Source organism: Hippocampus guttulatus, chromosome 13 (genome assembly GCF_054856545.1).
Source record: "Hippocampus guttulatus isolate MCC_2025c chromosome 13, RoL_Hgut_1.0, whole genome shotgun sequence".
NCBI classification, from domain to species: Eukaryota; Metazoa; Chordata; class Actinopteri; order Syngnathiformes; family Syngnathidae; genus Hippocampus; species Hippocampus guttulatus.
In genome coordinates, this window is record NC_141273.1 from 210,033 (window position 1) to 233,194 (window position 23,162).

A 23,162-nucleotide genomic window follows, 5' to 3' on the forward strand; every position below is an offset into this window, starting at 1 on the left:
TTCTCACTCTGCCCGTTAGCGTGCAAAGGCTAATCGCATAGTCCTGTCCACACGAAGGCGCTCGTAACCCACACTGATGAGAAACGCTCAAATCTATTCGCGACGAAAGGCGTATCGTCGCTTTCATCGGCGTTCTTGATTCTTCCCGCGTCGACGTGAACGAGCTTAACCGCACCTCTTAGCTCGCTAATGCTACCCGCTAGATTTATTGGGTGTATCAGATAGCCACCTGCTGGCGTGCTAATGCTAACAGGTTAGCAGCCTTGCTCGCGTGACAAAGCGATGGAAATGTTTTTCCCACATTTCTTTCTTCCGCTCGCGTGCGTGAGCAGATTTCACCGCGGCGTCTTTTAAGATTCCCGACGTGACGCCGCGTCCGTCCGTCCGGTGTCGCGACCGGCACATTTTTATTCATGAGCCAATCGCGCGGCGTAAGCCGCGGGCGAGTCTCCGACGGATCTATCTTGCTCGCCGCCGTCCAGATAAAAGCGATAGCATCTCGCTCGCGACTTAACCGGCTGACCGTCGAGATTCTATCAGGCTCGACGGCGCACAAAGTGAGGAGAAAGCGGCGTGTTTTATTGCGGGAAAAGGAAAAAAGTCAAGGCTCGTATGGATTCTTTCTGCGGAGGCTGCGAGCGACGCAATGACGAGCGCCGGTCGCCTCCATTACGGGAAGAGGAAATGTGTTTTAGGAGGAACGAGGCGCGCTCTTATCTTTCTGCCAGATGTTCGACCGCCCCCGCCCAATTTGACACCCGCCTCCCCACCTCCAAACATCAAATTCATCAAATCGAGGCGGACGTAGCAATGTGCGCTTTCTATAGCGGAAGAGATGACGCCAAGTGACAAATGAATTGATCGAGTCGTTGGATGACAACAATGCGGAATTTTGTTGGGGACGTTGTGATGTTTCGTGTTTTTTTTTTTTTTCGTCATGTGGGAACCGTGTTGCCGAGGTGATTCACGAAGTGGTCATTCAGGCACATTTTTTTCCTATCCGCCGTGATGGCGTCGCATCGGCGACGTCCAAAAGGAAGCGCCTCCGACTCGGTCGCGTGTCGCGTGACGAGGCGCCGCCCGCACCGGCCCGTGCTGTACTTTTGACACTTTGGCTTAAAAGTGACGGCCAGTTTTGGGACCGGATTGTTGAATGAGCCGCGCCGGCGCTTTTGTTACGCCGGCAGGATCAGCGACTACATGGACGTGTCCGCCGCCGACATCGTGGGCAAACGCTGCTACCAGCTGATCCACGCCGAGGACGTGGACGCCATCAGGCAAAGTCACGTCGACTGTGAGTATCTCCACGCCAAAGTCAGACTTGCTGGGGAAATTCCTCAAAAGGAACCCCCCCCCCCCCCCAAAAAAAATGAGTGAGCTGAAACCGACATTGGCCGTCGTCGTCCCGCCTCCCGATGATGTGCCGATGCGACACGCGTGAGCTCATACGGGACAAACACGTGGCATTCAACAAGGGAGGACGGGGGGGGGGGGGGGATAAAGATGACCTTGGTGACGTGGGTCAGCAAGACTTGAAAAGGAAAAAGTTCACCGTTGGTCTTCAGCTTTTTGTATTTTGGGATTGCCTCCCGAAAAGATGCAAATCTTCCTCTTGAGCCTCCTCCTCCTCATCAGCACCTTCATCATCCTCATCTTGCTCCTCCTCAGCGATGATCTCAATCAGATGTATAATTCATGTTTGACGGCCACGTAGCTGACGAGGTGCGCTTTTTCAAAGACGGCCGGGGACGCCGCTCCAAAAGACGGTCGGAGCGTCAAAGAGGACGATTGGCCAAAAACGGAGGCGGTGGGCGAGCCAGACGGACAGAAGGGAGAGAGAGAGCGAGAGAGAGAGAGAGAGAGAGCCAGCGTTTGACACCGAGCTCAGCGTTGAAGCCTGCAGGCGCTTTAGCTCTCTGCGGACCCCCACCACCTTTAATCAACACACACACACACACACATATCAAAGGCCTGTCATCCACTTGTGCGCGCGCGCACACACACTTTGTGCACGCAGGTAAAACACCACACAAAGTCACTTCAATGTCAAAGGCATCCAAGTGACTTTGTCTTTTACTTCCCGGTGGTGCCGGGCTCCGATGGCCCGATTCGATGTCACCATTGGCACCCACCGTATTCTTGTCACGAAGACACACTCAAGCGCAGCTCCCCGGTCGAGCCATCAGAGAGGCGGAGGAAGTCGCCCGGCTCTCCGGACCTCCGCGCCGCACGCCGCACGGAGTGCGAACCCCGAGGCTCCGACTGCTCCCCGCAAAGATTGACTCAGCTTGAGACCGGGAGCAGTCGGACCCGCGCCGCCGAGGAATCCATTTTCCGATTCTTTGAATGACGTTGGACGGCATCTCCGAAAAGAAAAGGAATCCTTGCGATTTTCTCTGCGGCTTCCCGTCGCCCGGATGACGGACAATTTGGACTTCCTGGTGTTGGCGCGCTCCAAGGTGGGACGGGAAGAAAAGGAACTCCCTCGCTTACGTGTGCGTTGTCGCCTGAGGCCGTTTCTTCCTTTCTCTCTCTTGTCGCCTTCATTACCCGCCGCCGCTGACCCGTGAGCATGTGCGTGCGCGCGTGCACACCAACGAGTTTCGTGGTTTGTGGTTCATCCAAACGTGTCACCGTGGTAACTGCCCCGCCCGCCTCGAGACTTTGCTTTTCAATGCGACAATCACAGTGCGCTCTCTTAGCATGAGCGCCTGAGGTGTCAAAGTCCGGTCCCGGAGGGCCGCCTGCTTTTGCAGGGAAAAAGACTCACGGCGCCATCTAGTGGACAAAGACACTCACCGCCAGCTCACCCAAAGCCTTCGTAGACAGAATGCCGTTGTTTTTGTGAAGGAGGATTGGAACGCGCGTGCGTCCCAGTCAGCAAAATTGGTCCGGCCCAGCTCCGGGGCAGACACGGCACGTACACTCGGCCCACGTGCCTCGATGAATGACGGTCCCGCAGTGGCCCACGTCTGGCATCCACGATGCGGGCCGCATTCGGCCCGGATCTGAGCCGCATTGTAAAACCATATCTGGCCCTACTCCGGCCCGACGCTGGGCCAGAACAGGTTCCTGATATCAGCCTGAATTCAAGCTCAACTAAGCCACATCTTTCATGAGCCATATTTGACCCACATTAAAAAAAAAAAAAGTCTCAAAAACGACTGTTATAAAAACATCTTTATTGTCATAATTTGTGAACCTCACATATAACTCCACATACACTGGAAAAAATGCACTTTTCTTTATTTAACAGTGAACGCAAAGTCCAAATTGGGATGCAGCTTACTCTTGAACGGTATTTTTCTGTCCATCAAATTGTTGCGCTCTCCATGCCCTCTTGTCTTCTCACGCTCTCCTTCCTGTCACCATCCCGATCGGGAGCCAGATGTAGCCATCTTTTGATTGTGACATCAATTTCCTGGTCTGAGGCCCAAGATGTTAGGCTGTTCGGTCTCACGGCGGCTGTAAGAACTGGAAGAAAACAAGAATGGACAGTGCGTTAGGAAAACAAACATTTGTACATATCATGAACAATGAATGGTCAGTAAAAATAACCCCTGAAATTTCTTTTAATAATAATAATACATTTCATTTATAAGCGTCTTTCAAGACACTCTAGGACACTTTACAACCAAAACTAAACGAGGTGTGACGCTGTGGGGCGGAATATTTGCCACCAAAAACTAAACGTGAATAACTGTTAAATAGTTTATACTGAATTTGAATTACGTGAATTGAAGGTCAGTGGCTCGGATAATGGATGGATTTGTATATTTTACTCTGAATCATATTGACGAACTGAATCTGAATTGTACAATCTGAATTTGAAACGATAGACTTGTTTTTCTTTGAAACAGTATTTGATCCTCACTGAAATTTAAATTCTGTTTATTTTCATATTCAGTCTTACAAATACAAAAAAAAACGTTTTTTTCAACGTCGGATTTTGTTTTTGAATTGAGGTACTAAGTTTTAAATTAACTTTATGGTCAAGTATGAAGTATCCGGTTTGTATTGCAGCAAACGGAATCAAAATAAATTTTATTGTATTTCAGTGCAGAAAGGGTTCTTTTTGGCAGCACCTCTGACTGTGCAATCACCTACTTTTTCACAAGTGATGTGTCGGTCACAAACGACTTTGAACGACGATCTTTGAAGTGAACGATGAAAAAACGACATAGTATATATAGTAAGGCGTTTTTCAGCCGAAAAAAACGACATAGTATAGTAAGGCGTTTTTAGCCCGAAAAAGACGACATAGTATAGTAAGGCATTTTTAGCCCGAAAAAGACGACATAGTATAGTAAGGCGTTGTGAGCTGAAAAAAACGACCGTGTATTCATGGTCACTCAAAAACGCTTTACTATACTATGCCTTTTTTTTCGGCCCAAAAACGCCTTACTACTATGTCGTTTTTTTTTCGGGCCAAAAACGCCTTACTATACTATGTCTTTTTTTTCGGGCCAAAAACGCCTTACTATATATACTGTCGTTTTTTTCGGCTCAAAAACGCCTTACTATATATATACTGTCGTTTTTTTCGGCTCAAAAACGCTTTACTATACTATGCCTTTTTTTTCGGCCCAAAAATGCCTTACTATACTATGTCGTTTTTTTCGGGACAAAAACGCCTTACTACTATGTCGTTTTTTCGGGCCAAAAACGCCTTACTATTCTATGTCGTTTTTTTCGGCTCATAAACGCCTTACTATACTATGTCGTTTTTTCGGCCTAAAAACGCCTTACTATACTATGTCGTTTTTTTCGGCTCAAAAACGCCTTACTATATATACTATGTCGTTTTTTTCGGGCCAAAAACGCCTTACTACTATGTCGTTTTTTCGGGCCAAAAATGCCTTACTATATATACTATGTGTTTTTTTTCGGGCCAAAAACACCTTACTATACTATGTCGTTTTTTTCGGCTCAAAAACGCCTTACTATATATACTATGTCGTTTTTTTCGGGCCAAAAACGCCTTACTATACTATGTCTTTTTTTTCGGGCCAAAAACGCCTTACTATAATGTGTCGTTTTTTTCGGCTCAAAAACGCCTTACTATACTGTCGTTTTTTCGGGTCAAAAAATGCCTTACTATACTATGTCGTTTTTTTCGGGCCAAAAACGCCTTACTATATATACTATGTCTTTTTTTTCGGGCCAAAAACGCCTTACTACTATGTCGTTTTTTCGGGCCAAAAATGCCTTACTATATATACTATGTGTTTTTTTTTCGGGCCAAAAACACCTTACTATACTATGTCGTTTTTTTCGGGCCAAAAACGCCTTTTATACTATGTCGTTTTTTTTCGGCTCAAAACGCCTTACTATACTGTCGTTTTTTCGGGCCAAAAACGCCTTACTATACAATGTCGTTTTTTTCGGGCCAAAAACGCCTTACTATACTACGTCGTTTTTTTCGGGCCAAAAACGCCTTTTATACTATGTCGTTTTTTTCGGCTCAAAAACGCCTTACTATACTATGTCGTTTTTTTCGGGCCAAAAACGCCTTACTCCTATGTCGTTTTTTCGGGCCAAAAACGCCTTACTATTCTATGTCGTTTTTTTCGGCTCAAAAACGCCTTACTATACTATGTCGTTTTTTCGGGTCAAAAACGCCTTACTATACTATGTCGTTTTTTTCGGGCCAAAAACGCCTTACTATATATACTATGTCGTTTTTTTCGGGCCAAAAACGCCTTACTACTATGTCGTTTTTTCGGGCCAAAAATGCCTTACTATATATACTATGTGGTTTTTTTCGGGCCAAAAACACCTTACTATACTATGTCGTTTTTTTCGGGCCAAAAACGCCTTACTATACTATGTCGTTTTTTTCGGGCCAAAAACGCCTTTTATACTATGTCGTTTTTTTCGGCTCAAAAACGCCTTACTATACTATGTCGTTTTTTTCGGGCCAAAAACGCCTTACTATACTATGTCGTTTTTTTCGGGCCAAAAACGCCTTACTATACTATGTCGTTTTTTTCGGGCCAAAAACGCATTACTACAATGTCGTTTTTTCGGGCCAAAAACGCCTTACTATTCTATGTCGTTTTTTTCGGCTCAAAAACGCCTTACTATACTATGTCGTTTTTTCGGCCTAAAAACGCCTTACTATACTATGTCGTTTTTTTCGGCTCAAAAACGCCTTACTATACTATGTCGTTTTTTCGGGCCAAAAACGCCTTACTATACTATGTCGTTTTTTTCGGGCCAAAAACGCCTTACTATACTATGTCGTTTTTTTCGGGCCAAAAACGCCTTACTATACTGTCGTTTTTTTCGGCTCAAAAACACCTTACTATACTATGTCGTTTTTTTCGGCTCAAAAACGCTTTACTATACTATGCCTTTTTTTTCGGCCCAAAAACGCCTTACTACTATGTCGTTTTTTTTCGGGCCAAAAACGCCTAACTATACTATGTCGTTTTTTTCGGCTCAAAAACGCCTTACTATACTATGTCGTTTTTTTCGGGCCAAAAACGCCTTACTATATATACTGTCGTTTTTTTCGGCTCAAAAACGCCTTACTATATATATACTGTCGTTTTTTTCGGCTCAAAAACGCTTTACTATACTATGCCTTTTTTTTCGGCCCAAAAATGCCTTACTATACTATGTCGTTTTTTTCGGGCCAAAAACGCCTTACTATACTATGTCGTTTTTTTCGGGCCAAAAACGCCTTACTATACTATGTCGTTTTTTTCGGCCCAAAAATGCCTTACTATACTATGTCGTTTTTTTCGGGCCAAAAACGCCTTACTATACTATGTCGTTTTTTTCGGGCCAAAAACGCCTTACTATACTATGTCGTTTTTTTCGGGCCAAAAACGCCTTACTATACTATGTCGTTTTTTTCGGGCCAAAAACGCCTTACTATACTATGTCGTTTTTTTCGGCTCAAAAACGCCTTACTATACTATGTCGTTTTTTTTCGGGCCAAAAACGCCTTACTATACTATGTCGTTTTTTTTGGGCCAAAAACGCCTTACTATACTATGTCGTTTTTTCGGGCCAAAAACGCCGTACTATACAAAAAACGACTTCAATAAGCCTTACATATCATGTTGGTCAAAGAAAGAAGGGATATGGTTGCTACCTCTGGGGATTGAACACCGAACCGCCAGTTTGGGACATGGTTTCTCTACCCCTGAGCCACACCACCACATAACTTCTTGTTTGTTTTGTGTTGTCTTCAATAAAGCTACAAATAGTGGTTAAAGAAAAATGTGACCTTGTTGCAAACACTGGGAATCGAACACCCAACCACTGGATTTGGGACTTCAGCTTTCTACCACTGAGCTATCCCACCGCAATAAACCTTTGAGTTGTTTTGGGGTTTTCCTCAAATAAGTTGTATTTGGCGGTTAAAGAGTAGACATTGGTGCAACAACCAGGGATCGGACACTCAACCTCTGGTGTGGCACTCCATCACTCTACCACTGAGCCAAAGGACCACATAGAGCAGTGGAGTTGTGTTTTTTTATTAATCATGGTCGTTTCTTTCGGCGAATGACTGACATGGTCGTTTTCTTTTCGGCTAAAAACGCCTTACTATATATACTATGTCGTTTTTTTCGGCCCAAAAACGCCTTACTATACTGTCGTTTTTTCGTTCCAAAAACGCCTTACTATACTATGTCGTTTTTTTCGTCTCAAAACGCCTTACTATACATGGTTGTTTTTTTGGGCTAAAAACGCCTTACTATACCAAGTTGGGGGGGGGGGGGGGGGGTTCGGCTGAAAACGCCTTACTACATGGTTGGTTTTTTTCGGCTAAAAACGCCTTACTATACATCACTGGTGTCAAACTCATTTCACATGGTGGGCCACATACGGCCTCGGTAGATGTCAAGTGGGCCGGACCATTAAAATGATTCCATACTTTGCTATAAACAACCAAAACAATATGTCTTTCCTTCATTTTGGTATAAAGAAGCACAAGAACATTTGGAAAATGTTGAAATTTAATTAACGTATCTTTTACAAAATATTTCATGAAGCACCTTACATTTCCTTCAACAAATGTGCCATTTACTTTTATCATTCACATCTATGCATTGCAACTGATCCCATTGATTGTACAAACTTTAACAAGTAATTGGTATTGAAAAATATCGTAATGCACTTTGTGATTAAACAAGATTTATAAAGAAAGGAAGTTTTAAACCATTTACACGTGCATATAAAATCTAAATGTAATCCCTGCCTACACCTTACAAACTAAGGAGAGTGCTGTTAAATGTGTAAATGTGAGAGTGCTATTGATAGCGTCTGCTGTCATGGGTCTGTCTCAGTGACGGACTGAGGCTGCTGTTGTCTTCTTCTCTGGTCAAAACAGTGTCCCCTAGCGGATACTCAATGAATTGCACCTTATTAAGAATATTAATTCTCTGTCTTTTATGCATTTTTAAATTATCCTGCGGGCCTGACTGAACCTCGCGCGCGCGCGCGTGTGTGTGTGTGTGTGTAATGAATGGAATCCCGCATCGGTGTGCAATTGTAAAACAAGGCTGTGTGTTGAAAAAATAAATCTGAAACTGCCATATACGGGCCGGAGTTGTAAATTGATTTCTGGCCCAAATACTTCACTCCACAACTGGCCCTCATCTGGTTTGCCAGTGCCTCCTTTGCCACTCCTGGGCCGTGTCCGGCCCACATGCATTATGCCAGTGCCGACTCAAGGCCAGCTGTGCCAGCTTCATGCCGAATCCGGGCCAGATGCCTTTGCTGACTGGGGTGTGCGTGTGTTTGTGTGTGTGTGTGCATGCGAGCGCAGTGATGAACAAAGGCCAGTGCGTGACCAAGTACTACCGCTGGATCCAGAGGAGTGCCGGCTACATCTGGATCCAGTCCAGCGCCACCATCGCCGTCAACGCCAAGAACGCCAGCGACAAGAACATCATCTGGATCAACTACGTGCTCAGGTTTGATCTCATCACAATATGAGCAACTTTTTCCCATTTTTATTCGGTGTTTGTGTTTCATTCATATTTGATGTGTCTTCGTATTTGAAATAACACAAGCGTGCATCCATCCATCCATTATCCGAGCCGCCTTCTCCTCGCAAGGGTCGTGCTAACCGGTCGACCGCCATGCTACCTTGAAAGATTCATTCTCGAAATCATGCGTGAGATATATGGAGGACAGAATTCTGGGCCAGTACCGATCCCAGGGATCAGTATGATTCAATACTGTATCGTCTACCAATGACGGAAAAAAAAAGGAGTGAGTCCTCCTCGGCAGTAGGTGGCGCCATATCGCGGTAGTTTGACAGCGGCGGCAGCCCCGTGCCGTCTCAGGTGCCGGCTTCTGAAGTTTGCGTGCAGAACGGTCCGGACGCTTCTTTTCCTACTTTGAGCATCGGTTGCGTTTCTCACAAGGTGTCTTTTCTGTTTCTCGGCATCACCTTTGCACGCGTGCGTCCGCAGTAATCACGAATACAAGGACACGCCCATCGACTTTGGCCAGATGCCGAGCCTTCCGCAAAAGAATTCCGATTCCTCCGAATCGTCTGACTCGGACTGCGAGTCCAAAGAAAACTCCGGTAAGTTGGACTCATCCCAAATGGCAAGTGCACATTTGGAGGAAACGGCGGGGGGTGCCGTCACCAGCGGCATTCCATTTCAAATGTTTTCGTTTGCCTCACCAGAAAACGAGAAGGCGGCGCGAAAGCCCGGCCGATTGGAACGCGGCGAGGACGCGGAGGCGGAGTCCCGGCGGCTGCCGCAGCTCCGCTGCGGCCGTTCGCAGCGCTCGTCCGAGCGAGAAGCGAAGCGGCGAGAGGAGCCCGAAACGTCCGGCAACGCCGACAGTCCGGACGGCGTCGACAGCCCGGACGCATCTGACGGCGAGCTTGATGACGGCGGGGCGGCGGCCGGGATGGACGGCGTCCCGGGCGGCCTTCGGATCAAAGTGGAGCATTACGGCGAGGCGGACGAGCGTCTGCGGCCCTCGCGGTCGTCCTCGTCGGAGGAGGACGAGGGGGAAGACGACGAGGAGGAGGAGGAGGAAGAAGAAGACGGCGCCGCGGTGCACGCCGGCGCGGCGAGCGGAGGCGCGGAGGAGCTCCTGCGCCGCAAGAGGCGGAAAGTGCAGAAGTGGGACCGGACGCGGAGCAGGAAGTTGCGTCCGTCCTCGACGGCGACCAGTCCGGTCCCGCTGCTGGACGCGGCCCCCGACGCCTCGCACCTTCTCGCCGCCGGCCCGCCGGGTGAGGGCTCGCTGGCGGCGGTCCTGAAGATCAAGACAGAAATGTCGGAGCCCGTCAACTTTGACAACGACAGCAGCATCTGGAACTTTCCGCCCAACCGGGAGATTTCCCGCAACGAGTCGCCGTACAGCATGACGGCCAAGCCGGCCCCCCCGGGGCCCCTCAAGCGGGGCGGCTGCCTCCACGTCTCCATCCCCGACGCCGTCCTCACGCCGCCCGCCACCGAGGGCGGGGCCGCGGCCAGGAAGCCCCCTTACAACGGAAGCTCCGCCCCGTCCGCTTCGGCGCCGCCCTCCGGCGGCTCCTCGGCGGACCCCCTGTCGCCGCCCCTTTCGGCGTCACCGCGCGACGGGCGGCAGGGCACGCCCACCGCCGCCTCGTCCTCGTCGTCTTCGCTGCTGTGCTCGGGCGACCTGGAGGCGCTGAGGCGCTCGCAGTCGGGCAACGCGGCGCTGCCGCTGGTCCGCCGCGTCGCGAGCACCCCGGCGCCGGGCGGGAGCACGCCGCCCCGCGTGTACACCACCGGGACCATCCGCTACGCGCCGGCCGACCTCACGCTGGCCGTGGCCCCGGGGGGCCTGCTGCCCAACGCCCCGGGTTTCGCTCTGGACCCCAAGACCCCCATGGAGATGCTGTACCACCACGTGCATCGCCTCAACATGTCGGCCGCCGCCGCCACGGGGCCCTTCGCGGGCTCTCCGGGGGCCGCCGCGGGGACGGGCGCCCTGGCGGCGCAGATGCCCGCCGCCGCCGCCGGCGGCAACGTGTTTACGACGGCCGACGGGATCTTCTCCGCGCTGCCGTTTCCCGTCTACACAAACGGCATCCAGGCCGAGAAGAAGGACGAGTAGCGGGGGCCGGCCCGGACCGGCCCCGACCGCAGACCGGCTTACTGTGCTTTCCGACTCTACTGTGTCGCCAGGGGTGACGAGCGAGGGATTGGGGAAGGAAGGAGGGAGGGACCGAAGGAAGCATGAAAAGAAGGGCGAGGGAGGGAAAAAAGGAAGCATGCAGGATGGAAGGAAGGAAGGGAGGAGGGCAAGATGCAAGGGAAGGAGAGAAGGAAGGAAAGACACACAGAAGGGTGGCAAGGAACAAGAGAACGGGTGGATCGGAAGGGAAGGAGGAAGGAATGAAGGAGGAAGGCTTCAACAAAGGATGGAGGGAAGTCAAGATTGAAGGATGACCTGAAGGAATTAAGGCGGGAGCGCCACGCCCTGCGGAGCACTTTTTTTTTTTCACTCCTCACGCCTTCTTGCTGCCATTTTGCTCCGCCGCCAATCGATCCGAAGAATGTTGACATCACCGCTTCTCGTTTGTCATCGCTTCCTGTTGTCGCTGGCGAGGATCAAAACAACTCAAAACTCACACACACACACACAAAAGCGACTTGAGAATGTGGAACTACTTCCTGTTGCGTCCATCTTGGGAGTTTCGAGGACGACACACCCGTGGTGCTATGACGAGATGGCCGCCATCATCTCGGTCGTACTGAGGCTAAGCAGCTAGCATTGAATTGAAACTTGATGCTAATCAGATGGCATTCCTTCTGATGACCTAGCACGAAGGTTATCAGCTAGCATTGTTGTTTACAGGTTAACATTGAGGCTAATAGGTTAGCACCGGTGCTCCCAAGAGCTAACGTTTGCTAATCGAAGAGCATTGAGGCCAATTGACAGGTTTTGATGCTCATCTTGGAACAAACTCGATGCGCGTCAGTGCACCTTCATGTTCATCACTTAATGCCAATCAGCCAGCATTGGTATGAATTGGTTAGCGAAGCCGCTTGTCATTTAGCATCCCCGCTATCATCGGTTAACTTTTCTTAAGTGATTAGCGCTGAGGTTAATTAGCTACATTGAGGCTTACTGACTAGCTTTGATGCTTATCAGTGGACCTTGATGTTAACCAGTTAGCATATATGCTCCTTGTTTAGCACCGCTGCTACAATTGCTGCTCATCAGGTGGCCTCGATGTTAATCGGTTAGAGTTGATGCAACTAAGCTAGCAATGCTTCTGTCATTGGGTCACGTCAACGCCAACTGGCTAGCATTGAAGCGAATCAGCGTCCGAAACGGATGCTAGGCAGCGAGTCTAGATTTTAATCAGGTAGCATTGGTGGTAGTTGGTCAGCAATGAAAACTAATCAGCTTGCATTTATGGCCAACATGAAAAATGAATGTCTTGGACCCTGACCGGTTGCTGTATGATTTGACGCGTTTGTTTTCCGCAGTTCTTCTTCTTCCGGAATCCCCTCCGCCAACTGCGGGGGAGACAATCCGCCGACTTCCGTCGCATCGCAGGACTCTGGAAAACCGACCGCACATACGCCGGACGCCTCGTTGTCCCCCAAATTTGAGGCGGGCGGGGGGGGGACAAACTCAAACAAAAAAAAAAAACAAACAAAGGTGTGCACTGTGAATCGACCTCATTTGTATTTTTTGCTAAGAAGAAGGAAAAAAAATGATCCCGCAAAAGTGTTCCCGGCGCGTAAAAGTGGTGTTTTATTGTGCCCTTCCCCACCGTGTTTTTTGGTGTGGCTCACGGCCACTTCCTGTTGCTGTGCGTGTTGCTCTGTGCCGTGTGTGCGCTGTGGCCGCCGCCGCTGTCGTCGTCGTCGTCGTTGTCGTGTCTTCTCTGTGCTCTCGTGTGAGCCCCAAAACAACCCAGGGAGGTTTTGGAGGTTGCTGTGCTGCAGGAAATGACAAAAAAAAAGAGAAAATATTTGTACTTTCTTCTTCTTCTTCTTCTTCATTTTTTGTCATCCTTTCTTCTTCTCCGCTTTGCTTTTTGTGCCGTCGTCTTGTTGATAAAACCGCCCGGACGCTTGGTGTGAGCGACGCACAGCATTCTGGGACTCCGCAGCTCCTTTCATCCCGTCGTTTTGACGGAGCCTTTGCGGCTTCTCGCATTCGGATATTCAGATGACAGCCGGCCGTTTTCAAATCCGCTTTGAGCGCCGAACCTGCCCAAAGAACAAGTAGACTCTCTTATTTCACCGGGAAGGGGGAAAAAAAAACAAAAAAACAATCATAGGTCTGTTTCGAGCTTTTCCCGTTCTTTCCAAAAGCCCGTAGGGGAGGCAGGGGGGTCAATAACGGGGTCCTTTGCTGCCAGAAGAAAAAAAAATCCCCAAATATTCAAATCCGCGGATGCTAACTCATGAAAAAGAAAGAAATAAATAAAGGGCGCCGACCGCGACGTCGACTGGAGATGAATGTCGGTCGTCATCTTGGCAGAGGGCTGCGTTCGACCGCCGGTGCGGAACGTTTTGAAGAGTCAAATCGGCCTCCTGGAAAATGAACGTCAGACGCCAACGTCGAGCCGGTGTTGGGAAAACGGGTGACGGCGGCGACAACGGCTTTGGCCACAAAGGCTTTTCCCCGGGGCACCCCTCTCGTACTACCTCCGGAGCCCCGAATCTCACGGGTGGACTCGCGACGCCCGCGTTCTGTGTCCGTGCCGGGCGGCGTGAAAGGGGCTGAAAAGCGGCGTTTTGGAACAGACGCGCCAAATGAGCCGCGAGCCCCTTTCACGCCGCCCGCCGGTCTTAATCGGCGAGGCGGACGACGGGTCGACGCCTCAACCGGCATTCATCGGCCTGTGCCTTTCACACGCGCCTTCGCTTTGCTTTTGACACAAAGGGGCGTGGCCGGCGGCTCTTGCTCGTTCAAGTTCTCGCTGCGGTGGCTTCTCATGAGCCCGTTTCCACCGTTCGCCGTTAAAGATCCAAAAAGGGCGACGCGCGGAACCGGGCCGACACTTTTGGGTCCGATCGAGGACAACGTGAGCAAAAACTAAATCAAAGCGTTCGGTCTGGGATACCGACAGGAAGTTCCAACGCTTCCGCCGGGAGGCGTGGCAAAACAGGCGCGGTTGGGGGGGTTCGGGGCGTCCTCGCGCGTCTCGAGAACGTCGAGACTCGCGAGTCCCTCGGACGTCCGAACCGCAAGGGGAAGTCGAAGCGCGTTTGAGAAAGTCGAAAGAGGCCGACGCGTGAAGAGCGGACGTGAGCCCCGCTCAATCTCCACGACGACGGCCGGGGGGAAATGCTCGACCTTCGGGAAAAGCCGACAAAACTTGCCGTGCTCGGGAACGCCGGCTGCTTTCTTCTGATGACGAGTTGAGGTTCGCCATCAAAGTTGCCCCGACATCACGTGCGACCTGTCCGTGGGTCTCCTTTCCCAGAATGCTCGGCGGCTCGCCGCGTGCGTTGCGTGCATTTCCTTGGTTGGGAAGAAAAACAAACAAAAAAAGAGACATTTGAATTCTTTGGTTTGCTTTTTTGCTTTTTGAAATTGCAAAATTGTACGTTTTGGCGGTTCCTTTCCAATCTATTTTTCTAGCACTTTTGGACGAGTCCCGCCAGCGCTAGCCCATCCGACTCGGCCAACTATGGGCGGAAAGCGCCTCGCGCTTTGGCGAATGGTCGCACGCTCGCTCTTCACTCTCGCCGCCTTTGTTTGTGGGCAGCCGAGCAATGCGCGCAACGCACGCGCGCACTCGTGGCCAGAAAACAGCAAAGCGTCTCCTTTGTCGCCGCTCTTTCTTCTTCTCGGTTCCGTGTTTGTGTGTGGAGACTTGAAAACGGCGGCTGCTGTCCCCATCATTTCAATGTGAACAAAAACTGTTGTCTGTGTTTTGGAAATTCTTCTTCTTCTTCTTCTGCAAATTCTTTTTTTCTAGACCACGAGAAGACGACGACGGGCTCTTCTCTTACTATCAATGTTAACGGTGTTCTTCAAGAGTTTAAAAAAAAATGATGATGAAGAGTAAAAAAAAAAAAAAAAAAAAAAGGAAATCAGCTCCGGTACATTTCTATTTTTTTGCCTCGCAGAAGAGGAGAAACATGAACGCGATGCTAACGGATGCTAACTTTGAGTGCCTGCCTTTGTTTTCCTTTTTTCTGTGGCTTCTCGGTGTCGTGCTTTTCTTTTCTTTTCTTTTTTTGTTGTTGTTGTCGTCGTTTGACCATGGAAAATGCTGCAAACCGAGCGTGTGCAAACCTCATTTTTATAACGGTTCTTCTTTTCTACGTTTACTAAGTTGGCGTCACGACGACATCTGGCAAGGAGACATTTTCACAATAAAAAACCTTTTGTCTTCAACTCGCCCGCCGCCGAGCGCACCGCATTTCTCATCTTTACGCCCTCCGAGCAGCCTCTCTCTCTCTTTTTATCATCTCGCTCATCTTTTTTGGGGGGGGGGGGGGGGTTCGTTCCCCGTCTCGCGGCCATGAAATAATATTCATCATAATAATAATAAGGCGCCGAGGTCGGCGGGCGTCTGCGAGCACTTTAAATATTTCAACGCCTGCAAAATGAGCCGTCATGAATGATAGATGGGAGCCAACCTCGACCTCCGTCCGGCCTCGTCCTCCGGGCGCCGCAGCCGCCGCCGCGTGCGCCGGAACGAGTCGAGATGTTGGCGGACTCCGCAAATTTTGCGCTCGCGTGCTCCCGGGGCCAAACGACAACGAGGAGGCGCGGTTTCCCCGCGGACGCGCGATGTCATTTTGGGGACAGACATCATTTTCTTTCCGATCAAAAGCAGAACTTCTCCAATTGTCCCATTTATCTTGTCGCTACACAGAGCGAGTACTTTTATTCCTCAAGTAAATCAACCAATCAGGACGTTTTTTGTTTTTTTTACTCGAGTCTGTGCACTTGAGTGCTTGTGCCACCTGCGGAAGGACTGAAAGCAACCCCAACACAAATGAAACGAGCGACTGTCAAAAATGAAAATGTCATCTTGCCAATTACCACCGGAGGGAGACAAAGGAGCTTGGCCCCCGCTACTTTGATAAAACACTTGACATTTTTAATTAATATCGTCCCTCCCAAAAGGAGATGACGTGACACTTATTTGTGATACAACCCCCCCCCCCCCAAAAAAAAGGTGGATGTCACATGACAGCCGCAAACAGTGTTGACTTCAGACGGAGAAAAACCCCCCAGACAAATGTAAAGTACATTCTTTGAAAGGAATGATCGATCGATCTGGTCCATTTTAAGAAGGCGGCAAGCGTGCGGGAACACGCGCAGAATGGCAGCCGAAATCTCGCCGGGCAGAGGCGGTCCACGCGCGGAACCGCATCGTCCTCGCCGTCACTGGACCATCTGGAAGTAGCGTAGGATGGCCATGATGTGCTGCGGCATGAAGACGTAGCCCGTGTACACCGCCATGCCCGCCACGCTGACCAGCAGCGAGTCTGACGCGCCCGCGGTTAACGACAACAACGCACAGCAAGTCGGCAAGGACAACGGCACATTTCAAAAAGCCGACGGACCGGGTCCAAAATGAGCTCACCAGAGACGGGAGATGATTTACCCGGAATTTCGATTCTTGAAAATAATATTGGGCTGCATGACGGTATCTATCCGTTTTCTACGGTATCGAGAACTCGTGAAGATGATCCGCGTCTTCATATCCGTAAAGACCGTTTGTTATGAATAACAACAACCCCTCGAGCTGATCTGAGCAACGTCGTTGTTTCGGAATCGCGTGTCCAATCGCATGACTCGGTAGCCAAGAAGGAGCCGTCACTTTCCAAAAAGTTGGCGACTCCCGACTTCAAACGTCACATTGCGCCTCACCTGAAACTCGGCTCCAAATCGGGAGGGCGACGCCTCGTGTGTCAACTCGCCAACGACGCGACGCGTCCAGTTCCGAACACTCGGCGGACGCGCGGACTTAACGCCGACCCGAGGTCGAATTCGTCGCACACGTTGTTCCGGAAACGCAGCCTTTCCGGGGCAACGCGGAAGAGCTCGCGCGGGGCCCGGCCGGGACCCCGAAAAGGATACTGAAGACGGTCCTCTCCCACGGCTCCAGCATGTAGAGAGCCGTCACCAGAAGGTACTGGCGGTAGAACCACGACAGGTTCTTCCAGCAGTCGCCGAGAGCCATGTTACGAACTTGTGCGAGTGGCGAGCCGAGCTGGCGCTTGCTAGCTTCCCTTCCTCGCTCCGGGCGGCTGTGTGTTGTTCCGGATTGCTGGGTGACGTCAACACGCTTTCGCGCGTCAACCAATCAAAACACGCAGTCCTTGACGCTGCCGTGATCTACCTTCATGAACAGGCTTGCCCGATGCGGCGATACGTAAGCCTGCCCCGCCATTTTGGATGTGGCGGATCTTACCGGCTGACAAACGGAAGTAAAAGGACGCAAACACTTTTTCTTGTTAGAAAGAGCGACAAAAGATATATTTCAACATTAACGGCGTCAGTGATTCCTATGCATACTCGGCTGCAAAACATGAGAAAAGTACATGTTTTTGTTGGCGACTAATAAATGACCCCAACAATTTTATATGATATCTGGGCGACAGTTTTTGTTTTGTTTTTTGTATTAGCAGTAAGCAGCAAATACGTTTGGACTTTTCATATTGTGAGAATGTTGCACTGATCTGTGACTCAATGGACTTCAAACCTTTCCATTAAATATGTAGAAAGTAAAAAGAAGATACAAATTCTTGACTAAAATCACGTGAGCAGAAAGTGCGCCGTTTCTTTTAAGTACAAAAAAAAAAAAAACCCCAACAACAAGGAAAAGTGTCACCTCACCCCACAAGTTTTGATGCACACAATGATGACGGATTCTGAAGAAACCATGCGCACAAAGATGTGGGGGTGGTGTGGATAGCAGAAGCTTTCAAGCTGCTGCGGAACAGTCCGAAAGCAACAGTCCTCCCGAGATGCTCTCCAACTCAACAGTGGCTGGACAGAATGTTGAAGAAGTGGTAGACGTCGTCCTTGTCCAGCACGGCCACCTCTGTGGAGCACTCGGAGCACCGCACCGGATAGTAAACCTCGTCCGCATCCATCCCGACGGGCGCCGCCGCCTCATCTTTCCCGCGTTTCCTGTTGCGCGACGTCCTGTCCGCTCGCTTCTTGTAGCGCAGAACTTGCTCCTTGTTCACGCTGCAGTTCATGACGAACATTGCGCGGTACTGCGTGCGGTACTTCTCGTGTCTGCGTGGAGACCCGTGCATCAAAATCCGCCCGTGTGCACGTTCATACGGGTGTGCTAAATGTACGCGTGTGCGAGTGCGTTGGTAGACATACACTGGCGTGTGTCTGCACATGCGCCCGTGTGACCGCGTGTTCCGCTCGCATGTATACATGGCTGTGCGACTGCACAAAGTGTGTTAGCCTTTGTCTATGCGCGTCTCTTGAGCACGTGCGCATCCACGGAGGCGGGTACGTTTGCACATCTGTGCGTGTGCGTGTACAGTACAAGGCCGCGTGTCTGTTTGCGTGTGAATCTGTACGTCTGTGCGTGTACACACAAGTTTGTGCCTGGGTGGATATATCTACGTGGGTTTCTTTAAATGAGTACAGATACCCGCGTGTCTGCGTACGATGTACCGTACATACATGTGTGCGTGCGCTCTCACCGCTGACAGTCAAGACAAAGCGTGGTCATGCACGCGGGACAGTTGAGGACAGCGTCGCTGGTGGGAAGACTCTTGGGTTGCGAGTTCCGCGAGTGAGCGAGCGTCGTCGGGCGCTTCCTGCGGTACCTGCGGGTGGGCGGGGACAGCCGGCGTGACCACAAACGTGTTCAAAGCCAAGGCGACGGGGGGCCAGACGCTCTTACCCGCGCCGCCTGGCGTCGACCCAGGCCTGATCCCGCTCGTCGGCGTCGGGGTCGTACAGCAGCTCGTCGTTGGTCAGCATGCGCCGCCCGGCGGAACCGCCTGCGCACAATCCTGTGTTTTAAAGGCCCATTTTGGCTGCCGGGCAAAATGATGCTCCCAAAGTATTTTTAAAAATATACGCAGAGTATCTAGATTTGTTGGAGAAAGTGGCCAAAACAAGGCTGATATTTATGGCTCGCTGCGCTCACCGGGCTTGTCGTCGTCGTCTTCGTCGGAGTCAAAGTAGATCTCGTCGTACGTCTGAGGCTCGGCACGCGTTGAGCCGTCAACCGCGCTTCCGGAACCTTCCGCTGGATTTAACGTAGATCGGTGGTGTAAGAAATAGAAGCAAACGAGAGAACATTCATGGATTCAAATTCTGTCCTGGCATCAGTGAACGTTGGGTAGCCCGACACAATGACGCAGTGGCCTCAAGGCACCCCTCGTTTGCTGCATTCAATCAAATAAGCGTCTCGAGTTTCAAAACGTACGTTACGGTTGGCTCGCATTACGGGAGCAAAAAGGGGCGTTCTTTCATTCATTCCATGTCACTGAGGGTTCGGTTTTGTTTTGTTCTTATGGCCAAACGTTGGCATGCGCCTTCAAGAGTCGATATTACGACGCGGACCTGTGCGAGCGGGCGCCCAGGTGTTCTCCATGGTCCTGAGGGTGGAGCTGAGCTCGGCCTCCATCTCCTTCTCAAAGTCATCGTCGCTGGACGACTCGCTCTCGCCCGTCAGGTACTCTCGGATCAGCTTCTTCTTCTGCTCCGGGGTGCCGTTCAGCAGCACGTCCAGCTCGTCCTCCGAACTACCGCAACAAACACAAGTGCTTCATCGGTGCAACCTCGTTCTTCATCGAAAGAGATCCACGAAACCGCCAGACGTTTCGCTGCTTGAAAAGGCGAGGTGACATTCGCACGCGTACGCACCGGATTTCGACAACTTGGAGCCAACGGCGGCACAAAGTCGAAATCCCGAAAGCGTGTTGCTTGTTTACATGTTAGCCGGCGGCTAGTTTAGCGCTCGGCTAAGCGACAACTAACAAAAAGGCGAGACGCGTTGGCGAATAACCTGCTTGCCGCTCTCTCCTCGTCGCTCGGCTCCTCGATTTCATACGAGTCGACATCGCTGCAGTTGTTCATGTTGCTACTCGTTACAACGAGATGTCGAGAGACGCATTCGCGTTAAGCCGCAAACGAACGACGACCACTTCCGCTTTTTTCTTCTTCTACTACGAAATGCGGCGGCCGCGGCGACCCCAACTACGGTACTACTCCCACTACAGTACTACCTACTACGACGACGACTACTACTACTACGACTTCTTCTTCTCCTCCTTCTTTATAAAACAATTTATAGTTTAAAAAGTGATCGAAATTTCATTTGCATGAAATTGGCATGAATTCAAATGACAGTTTCAATTTAGGCGTGTAATACAGCACACACTTTTTACCAGATCATTACATCATGTAATTCATGGATGCAAAAACCATTATTGAAAAATGAAAAGCAGAAGTCATGAACAAAACATACAAAAAAACAGTAGATGAATGAATAATGACTTTCCTGCAGTTCTTGCAGATGGCCACTAGATAGCGCTAAAATACAAGATTTGAACTTAAGTCTTGCTGCAGGGGTCAAGCAGAGGTCATTACTACGCGAAGACCGTTTGTCGTGTTCACCTTACATTTTAATAATTATAATGATGTAAAATTGTTTTAGTCATTTTGATCATAATAAGGATGTATAAGTTACAATATTTCATAAGAATTAAAATGCCATCATTACAGTCAAAATAGCTGTGTTTGTGGGGGGGGGGGGGGGGTGTTTGGTCTTGATGTGTGTTTTGTTTGCACGTCTTCTTTGTGTCCTCGAACACGTCTCGGCAGGTGCGGATTGGCTCTCGTCGCCGTACAAGCGGTGCAGACCGCCCACGTCCATCGCAGCCTCCACGTCCACGTCCACCTCTGCGGCGTTGCGACAAACTCATTCAGCCAATTAGGCGCAGGTGTGATGTTAATTAGCCAGGCGGTGTGCGGAGGAGGGAAAAACATCAGAATCCCGCACATCTGGACAGGCGCAGCCGGCCTGCCTGTCTCTCACACCGGGTGACACACCGACACACCGACGCACTGAGAGAGAGAGAGACACCGTGCTCTCCTTCCTCTGACTTGTTTAAATCTGGAAGAAAAACACATTCAGCGTGAGTCCTAATTCCCTCATTTGTTTGTTGACACTCGCACACATGAGCATACACACGCACGCACGCACACACACTTCCTCTATGCCACAGTCGAGGACTGTAAAGCAGTAACGTTTTGGCCACAGAGTAGGCCTATTTGAGGAAGTCGCAGTGAGACTTGTTTCAATACTTGAACATCACGTGACTGTAAACATAGACCGCGATTGGCTGGCAACCAGTTGAGGCTGCGCTTGGCCGCAGCATGCAACGCTCAGAAGGAGAAGCGCTTCAGATCATGGATGGGAACATACATTCATCAACGCAATCCTAGTTTCGACCGTATGTTGGTCTCTCTGGCGCTGCTGTGTTGGCATGATGCTCGTGGATGAACAAGAAATTGTTTCAGTGTTTAGAATTACCCGAAGATCAATGCTAATTTTGCTCGCTCGCGTATGTCGCTTTGCATTATATGTTAGCATTAAGCTAGTGGACGAAAAATATTTTGGGGAGAAATCCCCTAACATGTCCCACAAAGTGCGGCGGAATAAGTTCTGTCCTTCCACAACGTTTGCATGCTTTTTTTTTCATCTGCGCAAGTATGGCAGTCGGCTTGTTCCGTGAAGACGTGCGTGTCGGAGAACATGTGTGACATGTAACATGTTCTCAGCTAGGTGAGGGAGTAGGAGGACGGCACCCCCCACGCCCCCCCCCCCCCCCCTCCACCTGTTGGCCGGCTGAGAGACGTGCACTTTCATTATCTTCTGCCACCTCACACGTCACATGTCAGCACACAAACACGCATGCATGGGCGCCATCTCCTCCTTTATTATCGGATCGGTCGGCAGCGGACTGCGCTCGATCACACACGTGTGCGTGTGCGTGTGTGTGTGTGTGTGCGCGCGTGCGCGTGTTCTTCATTCAAACGTGTTCACCATGGTCACAGGCCATATTAATCATGCCAAGACAGTAACTCACCTTTTTCAAGATATGTTGTTTTCTTTTTTTAACACGGCACTAAACTCATACCCAATTGAAGAATATGGCAAGCCGTTAGCTTAATTTAACCCTTGTGGCCTTTGTCGTCATTATGGATATCAAAAGGCTTTTGTGGCTCCTGGTGATTTTGGGGGGGATGGGGTTGGGAGTGTGTGGGGGGGGGGGTTGCCTTTATATAGGCGAGCATCTGAAAGGTCACCAGACAGTGGCAGCGCATGTGGAGAAAAGCAACGCATTGGTCACCAGTAAATGTAAAGGCACATATGCATAGTCAAACAATGGACTGGTCACCAGTTGAGGTCGGGGCAAAACACAGACCGGTCACAAGACAACGTCAGTGTATGTATGGACTGACAACGGACCGGTCGCTCGTCAATGTCAGCACACTTACATATATGGACAAAAAAAAAAAAAAGATTGGTCTCAGACATTGTATTATTTTGTCATTTTATGTTAAGTGCTCTTTTGATGGCGGCGCGGGCACCCGCAGCGGCTCCTCTTCTTGTCTGTTGTCTGTTTAGGAGGGAGGGAATTTCAACCAACGGATTGGACGCTGGTCAGCGCCAGTGCACGTACGCGCCATAAAACGGCCCCGGTCGCAAGAATGTTGGAAGGAAGCGGGGACTGGTCGCCCTCCAACTCCGCGGCTCATTTGTGAACGTACGCGTGGCATTTTTCGGTGGTCTTTTGCGCTCGCCAACAAGCTCCAACAGGACCATTTTCATGTCCTCGGCGGGAAACGTGTCCCCCAACACAACATCGTGTCGATGTCCTCGCCCCGTCTTCTTCTTCCTCTTCCTAAGGACAACTCCGTCTCTTTTGTCGTGTGTGTGCCCGCGCGCGCGCGTGTGTGTGTGTACACGCGTGCGTGTTGTTTCTCCTCAACACGCGCGCACACACGCGCGCAGGTTGAAAGCTGTGAGAACATTTTCTTTTGGCCTCAAGGTGTGCGATCAAACCACCGACATCTCATTACGACCCTTCCCACTGCACGGGGAGTGTATGTGTGTGTGTGCGTGCGCGTGTGTATGCGCGCGCGCGCGGTGCGAACAGCTCCCCAGTGTGTGCTGGTGTATAATGGCTTTTGGAAGAGACTGTCGCTTTGTAAAGACATTTGATTGA

General features: G+C 50.3%; 3 protein-coding genes across 3 annotated transcripts in view; 1 reads left to right on the forward strand and 2 right to left on the reverse strand.

Moving 5' to 3' along the window:
- Positions 1 to 15,892, forward strand: part of npas3 (neuronal PAS domain protein 3) — a 49,326-nt gene extending 33,434 nt beyond the window's left edge. The window contains exons 9-12 of the mRNA XM_086128107.1: positions 1,188 to 1,294; positions 8,786 to 8,933; positions 9,438 to 9,553; positions 9,659 to 15,892. Coding sequence (XP_085984233.1) covers positions 1,188 to 1,294; positions 8,786 to 8,933; positions 9,438 to 9,553; positions 9,659 to 11,070 — 1,783 coding nt within the window. The 3' untranslated portion in view covers positions 11,071 to 15,892. The remainder of the gene's footprint in view (positions 1 to 1,187; positions 1,295 to 8,785; positions 8,934 to 9,437; positions 9,554 to 9,658) is intronic.
- Positions 8,958 to 17,213, reverse strand: sptssa (serine palmitoyltransferase, small subunit A). The gene is made up of 4 exons (XM_086128109.1): positions 17,026 to 17,213; positions 14,304 to 16,430; positions 11,407 to 13,184; positions 8,958 to 10,242 (listed from the first exon to the last, which is right to left on the reverse strand). The coding sequence occupies exons 1-2, from the start codon at positions 17,126 to 17,128 to the stop codon at positions 16,327 to 16,329; spliced, it is 207 nt and encodes a 68-aa protein (XP_085984235.1). The 5' UTR covers positions 17,129 to 17,213; the 3' UTR covers positions 8,958 to 10,242; positions 11,407 to 13,184; positions 14,304 to 16,326.
- A 180-nt stretch (positions 17,214 to 17,393) lies between these two features.
- Positions 17,394 to 20,100, reverse strand: eapp (e2f-associated phosphoprotein). The gene is made up of 6 exons (XM_086128108.1): positions 19,934 to 20,100; positions 19,489 to 19,670; positions 19,070 to 19,171; positions 18,821 to 18,920; positions 18,618 to 18,743; positions 17,394 to 18,192 (listed from the first exon to the last, which is right to left on the reverse strand). The coding sequence occupies exons 1-6, from the start codon at positions 20,002 to 20,004 to the stop codon at positions 17,928 to 17,930; spliced, it is 846 nt and encodes a 281-aa protein (XP_085984234.1). The 5' UTR covers positions 20,005 to 20,100; the 3' UTR covers positions 17,394 to 17,927.
- Positions 20,101 to 23,162: the final 3,062 nt, after the last annotated feature.